Here is an 11711-nt window from a genome sequence, read left to right as displayed (position 1 = left end):
AACCTCTTTAACCCTGCAACAGCAAGAAAACACATGACAAAATGAACAGTATTAGTAGTCATTAATAAACGGTCTTGAGTTTCTCAATTTCGCATAAGTCATCAATAAAAGCCTGTCAGTCAACCAGAATAATATTTAATAAATCAATAATAAACTTCATAAAAAGCTCATGAGTATAATGCTTTATAAGCACAATCATAACACATTCTAATGTATCTATAAGGCTTCATAACAAGCCATCCTTATAGTTATCTCTAAAAATAAAATAAATCATATAGTGCGCCATAAAACTGCCAAAGCATAATGAGTCATAACAAATGTCATAGACATTAGCATGGCTTAGTATGGTATGCTATGAAGATATCATACAATAATATGTTATAAACAATGTCATAGTATACATTTAATAAAAAATCATAATATAGTATGCCATAAAAATGTCAGAGCATAATGAGTCAAAAAATGTCATAGTATAGTATGCAATAATAATTGTTATACACAATATCATAGTATACCATAAAAATGTTATACAAATATTTAAAAAATCATACTATAGTGTGCCATAACAATTGTTAGCATAATAAGTTATAAAAATATCATAGTATGTCATAAATATGTTATAAAAATGTCATATGATATGTCAAAGAAATATATCATATGTAATAAAAATGTTTTCAGGATGTTGGTCGTGAGCTACTGAGCCACACCTGAGCCTGCTGTGGTTCCAGCTTCATTTCTCCACCTGGACATTGAGGTCTCTTCATTATGCCAATACCACAGCTGAGCTGATTTACTAGGCGAGGAAATCTGGCCACAATGTGAATTCTTCATCAAGACACAAATACATTTTTCTCCCACACAGGCTGCCAATGTGATGGCCTGAACTGTGCCAACATATATATTAACCTTAACCTTTTAAATAAACAATGACATTTCCACTTGACAACCTTGTATTGTAATGCCTTTAGTTTCATAAGAAATTCATATTGCTTTGAGGCCGAGGGCAGATATCAAGGCACCATTAGTGAAACATGAAATGAATCCAAGAGATGAGATCAAGTACCATCTGGGAGTGGGCCTGTAAACACATCACAGACTGTTTTGTCTCCTTGCGATGTAAGTGTCTTGGTGAAACATCTGAGGGTTGCCAAGTTAACTCCTTACCATTCATTAATCAACGTCACAACGTCCGTGTTGCATGAATGCTGGCATAATATGTGGAATCGTGCAGGGTTGTTCGGAGCCTTTATGGACTATAAAGCTGCCGTCTCTCACCATTGGCATTTCCTTGTATTCTGAGAAGTGCACTGTATTCCGAGAAGTGAGTGACTGAATAGAAAGTGAAGTTTCCTGAGAGAGGTTTATTCTGGCACGGGTACACTATAACATGCCCTGCTGCACAGGCACAATAATAACCAGATCTTTGGGGTCGTAACCCCCTAATTACCGCAGAACCCAGAAGTGATGAAAACTGCCTGTCAGCGTGGCCTGTGAAATGTGCTACCTACGCCGGACTCGGTTGCACCAGGTGACATCGGCCAGGAGCGCTCCAGCACCTCGGATGAAAGGTCGGTGTTATGGGTCTACATCCCAGAACCTGGGCCATTTCAGCACCTCAGAGGGACTTCTGGTCTTCTTGGCTTTCACCTATGCCTCGTTCATGGCACAGAGAGGAGCTGCAGACATCATTTCCCATGTCTGATAGCCATCTGCTCCCTCTCTCAGGTTCTCAGTATACTCCTCTTAGCCTGATCAAGGCCTTCTGCACCAATTACAGATCAGAGTCCTGCCCACTATGATGATTAGCCTGAAATAGAGACATGTCATGTTGTCAGTACAGCTCCTGGCAGCAAGCTCTCATGCACAATCCTATCTGGACAAACATTATTATAAAGACAATAGATGAGGAATCACTGCCATCAAAACAATTCCTCTAAAAGATGAAAGAAAAACAGGAATTACAATTTTAGGTTTATTGATTGTGTTGAGGGACTTAGTATGTTTCAACATTGCAAACATACCAGACATTCAGTCCCATCACAACATCTTCAAAGTCTAAAAGTGGAGTAAAGGGAGTTAAGAGCGAGTACTCCCACCTGAAAACATCTAAATCCGCCCATGGAAAAACTGGGAGGATACAATGAGGCATATGCGGAGCGGGTGCGCGCGTCTGCGCGTTCCCAGTGGACTGTGTGGAAGTTTCCCTGCAAGTAGAGAAAGACAAGGGGACTGCAGCGAGTGGAGCGGCACAGGTCACTGAGATAAAGGGGATACAGGAAACAAAAACCTGGCATTGAAGCGTAAATGCGTCTTCCATACAATTAAGTCGCGAGCTCTTGTTGGTGTTTTTGGGATTACCTTCATGAAGAGTAACTTCGTAACGGCAGGTAAGTGAAATAACTTGACTGGGTTATCCTGACAGAATTACTTGAACAATGGTATGTCAAACTTTAATTGCGGCATTAACTTTTAATGTAAGGCTATACTTAAAATGTACAGGGATAAATTACCGGGTTATGAGAACCGGTGTTGTAAGCTTAAACAAAATGTTATTGTAAAAAAAAGAAAAAGCCGTGAAGATGCTTCAATTAAAAGTTATCACTCTGCGGTTTTTATTTAATTGATAAGTCACTTTCCCCGCTACTTTTTATAGTTCCTATGAACTCTTGGGCAACATGATTTATCAAAAAAAAAAAGTTTCGCTTGTCAAGATACAGATTAAAAGATGCGGGGTGACATCACCAGCAGCGGTTTTAGCAGCGCGCTCGTGCGGCGCTCGGCAGAACAGCACGGCAATCACGCGCATCCCTGAAAAGCTTCCCATAAATTCTGATTCATGCTACGAGCGCGGAACAGGACGAGCTGTGTTTTTGGCCAAATGCTAATCCATGTCGTGATTAAAGACTTTTCCTTGAACCAGACACCTGAAACCTCTGAGTCACACTAATTGCATCACTAATCCTGTTTAAAACTTGCTTGTGCAAGAGTGTGTGCAAACCAGCTTTCAGATGTTCACCTCCCATAACAAGGAAAAGTCACGGTTCGGAAGTTGCAGACTTTTCTCATCTTTGTGGTTAACTGCGCATCTTACCTTGCCTGTGGTGTCAAGGTCCATGTATTTTAATTAGAAGGGGGAAGCGTGTGTGCGCATGCAGTGAGGTGAAGCTGAACAGGATGGGACATGAAGTTCAAACAGCCGACAGAGGGGGGAGAGCTCATTCTAGCTCAGCTCGTACTTTCCCCAAAACACCTTGTACTTCATCCGAAGGTTGAGCCAGGGGTTACGTTTTTAGCTCCAATCACTTGTTGGGCCAGTTAATGCACTGGAGTCATGATAATGAAAGGAGAAGTGAGGCCAGGTGTCAGACGAGCTCAGGTGAGGCCATCAGCCGTCTTGCTGATACATGACTCTGGGATGACACGGATTTCCCGTGTCTCTCTGTGTTCAATACTGCCTGAGATAAGATGTATTGTTGTCCTGTCTCCTAGGCTGCCACTATTGATGGGCCTTTGAACTCACTGGAAAACCGGAATAAGACGTCACTGACCGACTGAGCAGAGACAGCTCACCCGCCATCCCCCCTCCCTGTTAAACCCATACAGCCTCTATGCTCATCAACCTGACGGTGGCCATCAAGGAATCTCGTGCCTTTCATGGAACACAGCCTGCCCTCCCCGCCGTTGCCCCTGACACTGTGGGAGTGACAGCCATGGAGTCGCGTCCGCTGCTGGTCGCCCCTCCACCGCCTCCCCAAACACCTCCTCCACCTCCGCCTCCCCCTCCTCCACCTCCACCCCCTCCGCCGCCACCACCACCACCTCCTGGGTCTTCCTCGCCTTTCAGCCGGGCCGACAGTGCCCGTCGGAGCCGGCTGAGGAAGCTGAACTGGGAGCGCATCCCCAAAGAGAAGGTGGAGGGGAGGAAGAGTGTGTGGAACGGGGCGGCTCCGGGCGAGGACGAGTTCCCCATAGACCTCCATTCTCTGGATGAGCTGTTTGGTCAGAAGGACAGTAAGCCTCGGGACAGAACCAGCACCCTGAGACGCCGGTCTTCTCTGCTGCGCTGCAGATCCCCGCAGGACAGCTCGGAAGAGGTCAGATCATTAGGGTGACAGTGATATTTTTCAGCTCTTTATAAAGACAGGGAGATTTCTTGCACTTTTCCTCCCCTTAATTGTGCCCTTTGCATTTGTTTTTACAGATTTCCCTGTTGGACTCCAAACGCAGTATGAACATTGGAATATTTCTACGTCAGTTTAAGATGTAAGCTTCAGTGCTGTTTTTCATCTGTTTTGTATCATCTTAAATTGAATATCTTTGGGTTTGGGCCATTAGTCGTACAAATGAAAAACATTTGAAGACGTTGCATCGGGCTTTGAGAAACTGTTATGGACATTTTTTTCTCAACTTTCCATTTAAAAGCCCATATATTGGTATTGGTGTCGTCATCGGGACTGAAAAGGTCAAATTGGTGCATCCTTAGTCACCGTCAGTCAAAATGAAAGAGGAGGAAACAGAAGTGTGTACAACTGTGCCCTGAGGAACGGTACGTCACTTGAGTTGAACGAGAGTGTGTGGCCATAAATCAAAGATTTTAGTGTGTGGTGTCAGAAGTGTGAAGTCTCATCAGGAGAGAGGATGTCTGGTGTCGGAGAGGGGACACAAGTATATTGCAGGGGGACAGGTGGAGGGGAGGGTGCACGCTGAGCAGCAGGACTGGGGGACTTGTAGGAGGGTGGGGGGTAAGTAGCCGAGTATAGCCCGAGGAGTCACAGTTGACACCTGCTGATGCTCTTAAAGAGTGTCTTATGTTAAGGCAACCCTCTACAGAAAGAGACCCCAGGTGGCTTGTAATATCCACCCATCCCCTAACGCCTGTTTAGCACGCCGGCCTGCCTCAAACAAAGCTTCTCCTCTTGTCAAGAATAGGGCTGTTTTAATAATCGTTAAAGCACACTTACATGTAGTTCAATGTCTGAAAACTGCAGGTTGCAACAATGATAGAAAGAGATGGAAAATAAGTGCTGAGTGGCTATATTGTCGTGTGCATGACATGTTCACAGAGACTTAATGGAAGAGCGTTTCTTTTTTTTTTTGCCTAGATTTGTCAAGACTTGTAGGGAAAGCCATTATGTGAAGAGCTGCTGCTGAATTGTGGGTGTAGTTCAAACAAAATATGGTTTTGTATTGTAGTCGTCACTTACTAGTTCAGTTTGTAGGCTATTTCCTGACGCATTTTGTTTTCAGCAGAAAACTAGTTGGGACAGATAACAACACACAATAAGAGTATCAAACCACGCTCCGGTTTTGAAAGAGAGTTCTTATGAGAATAATTTATCTGGATCTCTCTAGATAGGTAGAGCTATCAGGACATCCAGATAGAAGTGCTGTTGTCAAAGGATTGGATGAATATGGATGTGAATGTTGAGCTATGAATGAGGAGAGTAAGCCTCACACACAGTAGTGTAATGGAGTATGAGCATGTGTGATGAGGGGGGAGGGGAGAGGATAATGGAAAACTGCTGGACAGATGTGTCACTCAGAGGAAGTAAGTCAGAGGTCAAACAGTCAGTTATGTTTCTGCTCTTTCACCTTGACATCCCAAGGCCTCTCAGACGCTTTCTCTGCATGTCTGCCTTTTATTTGCCCACTGGATGGATATGCCACCTTGTGGCGCCAGTGTGGCGTCAACCAAGCCTCACTCCCCAACAATCTTTGACTGATAAGAATGTGATAAGCCTGAACACCGCGCGATCAAGGCGAGACAAAGAGCCGATACTGCTCATAATATGAGTTTTCTTGAGGGGTGTCGTGGGCTGAAATCCCCATCGCACATTTAACAATGACGTCATACCAAAAACATGTCTGTTATCATTTTTCCGCAGGCCTGCTAAGGAGATAGTTGAGGATATCAGGCACGGTGCTGGGGACCGTTACGGAGCAGAGAAGCTCTCAGAGCTCTGCAAACTGCTGCCTGACAATGAGGAGGTAAAGTGCCTTTTGTTTTTGCATACAAATACAACAGTGACAACCCCCTTTCCCTTCCCCTCCACTTCTCTTACTCGTCATCTGGCTCTGGTTAGATGATCAAAAGTTTGCCATTACACCATGTCGTATGATGTGGCCTGTTTCCGGAGAAGGATCGCGCTGAAAGATATTGGAATTGACTGTTATTGGCATGTTTTTTCTTTTTCTATTTTTACAATTTAAGCTGCTTTTTTTTGTTTTGACTAAGCATCTGTTCTCTCTCAGGAGTCCCGCCTGAGGAGGTTCAGTGGGGAGCGGAGTTGGCTTGGAGAGCCTGATCTTTTCCTACTGCTGTTGGTGGAAGTCCCCAGGTACACCCTTAGTCCTAGATTGGATAAAGTGACCAGAAATAGCCCCAGTACTCTCCAACATTTTTTATTTTTTTTCTAGCATTAAGCATTCGTTTTATTTATGTGACACTAGTCCTGCTCACATGCTTTACTTTGTGGTGACGTGTGCTTGTTTAACTGATGATTGATCGTTTTGTCGCCATCGTCACTCTCCCCTGTCCATTCATCCGTCCATCTATCCGTCCGTCCCCCTCTTTCCTCCTCCATTAGTTTTCGGCTTCGTCTGGATGCCATGATCCTGCAACAAGAGTTTGACCCAGCTGTGACCTCTCTGTGTGTGGCAGCCAGATGTCTGAGGGAGGCGGCCAGAGGTAAAGTTAACAGCAGGGAGTTGTGTACACCACCACTATAAAGACCTAGGTCCCTCTTATATGGTCCTATTCAGAATTAGTCTAGAGTGGTAAAGTTTGTACCCGGAATACAAATGTGATTAGCATTCAGAATAGTTTTATACTGATTAAGGAGAAACCTGCGATCAGTTATATATTGTTTGGTCTAAAAGTTTAATTCACCAGTCAGCTTTAGTGTCAGTTCTTCAAAACAAAGTTGCTGACTCATCTTAAGGCCTTGGTGCCAGCTGCATGCACGCTCATGCTCATTATGCCTCAACCTTGAGGCACAATATTAAATCTCTGTCTTCTCTCCTAGAACTGCTGAGCTGTCCTGAATTACACTCCATCCTTCGTTTGGTCCTGAAAGCAGGGAACTACATGAACGCTGTGAGCGCTTCTTTATTGTTTTTCTTTTCTTAAACCCAACAAAGCGGAATCAGTCCTTTTTTTGTCTGTGTACAATGCAGGTCTGGGTCTGGGTGTGTGTTCAGGGGCGTCACTCTGACTGTGCACCTGGGTTTTGTATCATTGTTTGTTTAAAGTTGTCCCATGTTGTGTATGTGTGTGTGTGTGTGTGTGTTATTCTGACCTTGTATTTGGCCTCTTAGGGAGGATATGCGGGGAACGCTGCTGGTTTCCGAATTTCATCGCTGCTGAAACTGGCTGACACCAAAGCCAACAAGCCGGGGATGAATCTACTGCATTTTGTTGCAATGGTAAAGAACAACATGTAGTATCCAATCAGAGAGCTAATGGAAAACAACTATTTATGTGCCAACTGCCTCTTTTTTTATCAAATTTGAACACTATTCCTCATGAAGAGGATATACATTGTGTGTAAATGTATTTGTGAAAAGCTGCACCTTTACAGTAAAAAGGTGTCAATATTTCTGGTTGAAAATATTTGGGGGAATTTCATTATAGCACCGTTTTTGCAAGACACAATTGTTTTTGAGAACAGCGGCCTGTCAAGCCTGCTTCGCCAAGCACATTATTTTGTCAACATTAACAAATGAGGGCTAGTTCTTTTGAAACAATAGCTGGATAATCATTTGTGTTTGTCTCCCCAGGAAGCTGTGAAAAAGGACCAGAGTTTACTGTCATTTCCCAGCCAAATAGGCCATGTTGGCTCCGCCTCCAGGTCAGTCTCTTCCCAAAATTTAGATCCTACAGCAACTGTGTCTGAGGGAATATCGAAGCCCTGCTTAATAACATCAGTACACCCCAACAAAACAAACATAACGTAAATCTATTGCATTCTTGTATCAGAGCAAGGAGCCCAGCTGTTGACAATAGCTAGCTGCCTGAGAGAAAGTGGGTCATGACAACATTGATACTCCAAGCCAATATTTAAACTCTGCAGGAGAGTTTATCTGCAAGGTGCTAAGGAATGACCATCCTTATTTTTATACTTTATAAAGGAAAGCATTTCCTCCATGCCACTGCAATCTCGTTTTTGGGTGCATGGAGTCCATTTTAAAGTACTGATTTCCTGCACACTTTGAATGATTTGTATGTATTTATCAACTGTTTTTGTTCACGAGACCTCTCTCATGATATCTTACAGAGCTATTTCTCTACAGTCCTTGTTCTAATTGTGTATTATATGTCCTCTCTCTCTCTCTCACTCTGCAGGTTGAGTGAGGAGTCTGTGCTGGAGGACTTATCCAAGTTAAAAAGCAGAGTGGTGGCCCTCAAAGCAAACATCCAGACTGAGGCAGAGATTCTGCAGCACACAAAACTTTTCCTAGAGGTATGAAACCTAGTCTGTATATCAAAAACGTCGCCTAATGCCTTAAATTCCGAAGATGACTGTGTAAACTGTGTGCAGTTGGCTGAGGAGCGTCTGAAGGAGGCGGAGGATGAGGTGGAGGGCATGAGGATGTCGAGTCAGGCTCTGGTGGAATTCTTCTGTGAAGATGACAGCACCTTCAAACTAGAGGAGGCGTGCAAGGTCTTCCATTCGTTTTGCCTCCGCTTCCAAAGAGCTGTCCAGGTTAGATTAAGCAAATATCTGTTGATAAAAACCTGTATGTTGTCAAAAATAGTATAGATTTAACTCTGCACTGATTCCTTCCCCTTTCTACAGGAGAATGCGGAGCGGGAGCTGAAGGAGCAGAAACGTCTGGAGCGTCAACATGAGATGGTGGAAAAGCGTCGCTCCCTGGCTGTTTGCACGGGGCTGGACGTGACTCTCAGCCTGGCCAGAGAGCCTCAGAGTCAGGAGAACCAAGGAGAGCTGGAGAAGCTGCTGGAGAAGAACTTGAGCTGCACTTGGAGTCGACGTAGCCTGAGAAGCTCCGAGTCCCGCAGACACTCCCATTTCCTCCACAACGACGCCCACCCCCACAACTCATCCGTGCTCAAGAGCTTCCCCGAGCTGGGCAGCAGCCCCACGTCCACCAGTTATTACTCCAACAGCTCCTCCGACCACGAGACCACCGCTGTGCTCTGTAGCTCCCCAGAGACTGACGGCACATGCTCCCCCATCGACCAAGAACCTGTTCTGGGTCAAGGGAGCAGGTTTCAGCACAGGCGAGCAACGAACAGGAGCATGGATGCAGTTCAGGACTCGCACATCGCCATGTTTGGTCACTTTCAGCACAGACGTGACTTCACAGTCAAGCAGCTCGGGCCTGAGAGCATTTCTTATGTGCTGCAAGGCCAATCGAAGACAACAGGACTTGAAAAAGAAGCTGAGATTCCACATGAGCACGTGGTTTCGACGTCCGCTGAATCTTGTAAAAACTCTGCTGCTATACCTACCGATAAACCCGTCCTTTGTGTTAAAAATCAGACCCCCACTCACAGGCAGAGGTTTGGCCTGCCAGGTACAGACAAGACTCGACCAGTTCAGAGTAAATCTAACAGCTCTCGTGTGAGTGAGTCTGTGCCTCACTCTCTTCATTCAAGTGGAATACTTCCTCACAGTGACACCAGGACTGGGACGTTAGGGGACCAGAGATCTGAGAGTGAACCGCAATCTTGTGTAAATGCTCCAGAGAGGATCCAGTCCCAACCACAGGCGAGAGAGACGCCCACCGTAACAGCAAGTGCTGTGATGCCTTTGCCTGATGTATGTTTAGCAAAGCCCACGAACACAGAGGCGGCGTCCACACCTGTGGAGGAAAACTGGATGCCTTCCAGTCTACCGGAGTTCAGCCAATCACAGCGAGAGGAGTACTCTGACTTGCCATGTCCCGAGAGGGAGACGGCAAGGCCGTTCTCCCGCGTGGGCGAAACACTGGAGTGCCACACTCTGGTGAAAAGCCTCCGATCCTATGATGCCTTGTCACCCCCAACCTCCCCACTCCCACGACCCGCACCGAGCCTCTGCTCCAAGTGGAGGAAAGAGAGGGAGGTTGACCTCCGAGCGGGGACAACTCCAGGGTCTCCTACATCAAAGGAGGAGGCTCGAACCGTGAAGATCCCCGTGCGTAGTGGAATAGGGGCCAAAAGGGGACTCGTGTCACGTGCAGGATCTTCCAATAGCACAAGCATTCCCAGGGTGCGCTCCAAAACTGAGCCTTCAAATGAAGCCCCCACCCCCGCTAACCCATCCCCTCCCAGCCGGCTGTCTAGTCCTCGCAGCATATCCATGCGCTCGTCGCCTATCACACGGCCTGCAGCGGTTCAGACAGATGTGAAACGCAGCAATAGCACACGGGAGAGAACTATAAGTGAGTTACAGACCACAGGAAAGCCCACCGTAACCCGCAGGACCTCAGACAGATCCGTACCGGAGAAGGTCTCAGGCAGCATCCAGCCAGCCTTCATCAGAGGAACCCCTCTCCGTGTGTCAAAAAGAGTCGCCCCAACCTCGGAGACTCAGGCGCCCTACCAGCCTCGAACCGCCCACAGCTCGTCATCCGCCACGGCCAAGACCATACGCACGGCTGTCATTTCTGCTGCCCGAAATAAAACTGCCAAGACAACAAGCACAAGCATGTCTCCTGCCAGCTCGAAAATCCCCACAGTTTCACGGATACCTGGTCCCAAAATGCCGCGAGCTTCTGCAGCCTCGCCATTGTGGAAGTGATGACGAATAAGTGCTTGTAAATGCCCTTTCACACTTTTCACGCTTTCATGGATTATAGTCTAATATAAAAAGTGTGGGTATTCATGAAAAGTGTGAGTCATCAGTCAGATTTATGGTCTTAATTAGATATCGGTCGTCAAAACTCAACTTTTATGAAATTTGTATGTAGTTCTGAGTGCTTATGTTCTACATTTGTGAGAGGGAGCTGCACTGGGAGCATCGGGGACAATTTATCTCATGTGCTTCACCCAATAGCAGAATAAATTCTACCTCCTTTTTATACACATTTGTGTCCTTTGCAGGCAATAGGACACCACAAGACCAGCCATCTTACAGTAACTCTTCATATATATACACAGTATATATACATATATATATATATATATATGTATATGTATATGTATATGTATATATATGTATATGTATGTATGTATATGTATATATATGTATATATATATATATATATATATATATGTATGTATATGTATATATATGTATATATGTATATATATATATATATATATGTATATATATGTATATATATATATATCTACATATATATATATATGTAGATTTGGGTCGCAAATCGGTCAGTAAAATGCAACCAACTGACATTACTTTGCATAGTCTTTATTATATTTGGGAAACTGTTTCAATCTCTTGAAAAAAGTAGTTTTGTCCAAATGTTTTGAATACTGTGACCCCTCCGCTAAGTGATCTTACTGTACAGTCCGAACTGAACTCAACAATCAACTCGGTACAACATTGACCTGATTATCCTCTTGGTGAGAGGCCTCATTGTTCTGATGCACTTTAAAAACTGCGAGGAGATGATTACTGTCATTTTTATTTTGTATCAAAAGATTCTATAACTTAATTGAATAGCATTGGTTGTTATTCACTGTATTATGTGGATTTATAAAACAAAAAAGAGAAGATGAATAAAGATGGTATTCAACAGTA

At 44.7% G+C, this 11711-nt stretch overlaps 1 protein-coding gene across 2 annotated transcripts; it reads left to right on the top strand.

Annotated features, from left to right (window-relative positions):
- The first annotated feature begins 2260 nt into the window (after window positions 1–2260).
- fhdc2 (FH2 domain containing 2) lies at window positions 2261–11711 on the top strand. 2 transcript variants are annotated; one of them, XM_076103002.1, is made up of 12 exons: window positions 2261–2387; window positions 3490–4094; window positions 4202–4263; window positions 5886–5988; window positions 6253–6338; window positions 6588–6688; window positions 7026–7096; window positions 7318–7425; window positions 7780–7850; window positions 8345–8462; window positions 8541–8705; window positions 8799–11711. In XM_076103002.1, the coding sequence occupies exons 2-12, from the start codon at window positions 3609–3611 to the stop codon at window positions 10746–10748; spliced, it is 3321 nt and encodes a 1106-aa protein (XP_075959117.1). In that variant the 5' UTR covers window positions 2261–2387; window positions 3490–3608; the 3' UTR covers window positions 10749–11711. The 2 variants fall into 2 exon arrangements, with proteins under 2 accessions (XP_075959117.1, XP_075959118.1); XM_076103003.1 differs by lacking the exon at window positions 2261–2387 and having other exon boundaries at window positions 3145–4094.

Source organism: Anarhichas minor, unplaced genomic scaffold, assembly GCF_050575085.1.
Source record: "Anarhichas minor isolate MPS153535 unplaced genomic scaffold, ASM5057508v1 ptg000028l, whole genome shotgun sequence".
NCBI lineage: Eukaryota > Metazoa > Chordata > Actinopteri > Perciformes > Anarhichadidae > Anarhichas > Anarhichas minor.
The sequence above is the reverse complement of the archived record's forward strand: the minus strand, read 5'-3'. Positions and strand labels throughout refer to the sequence as shown.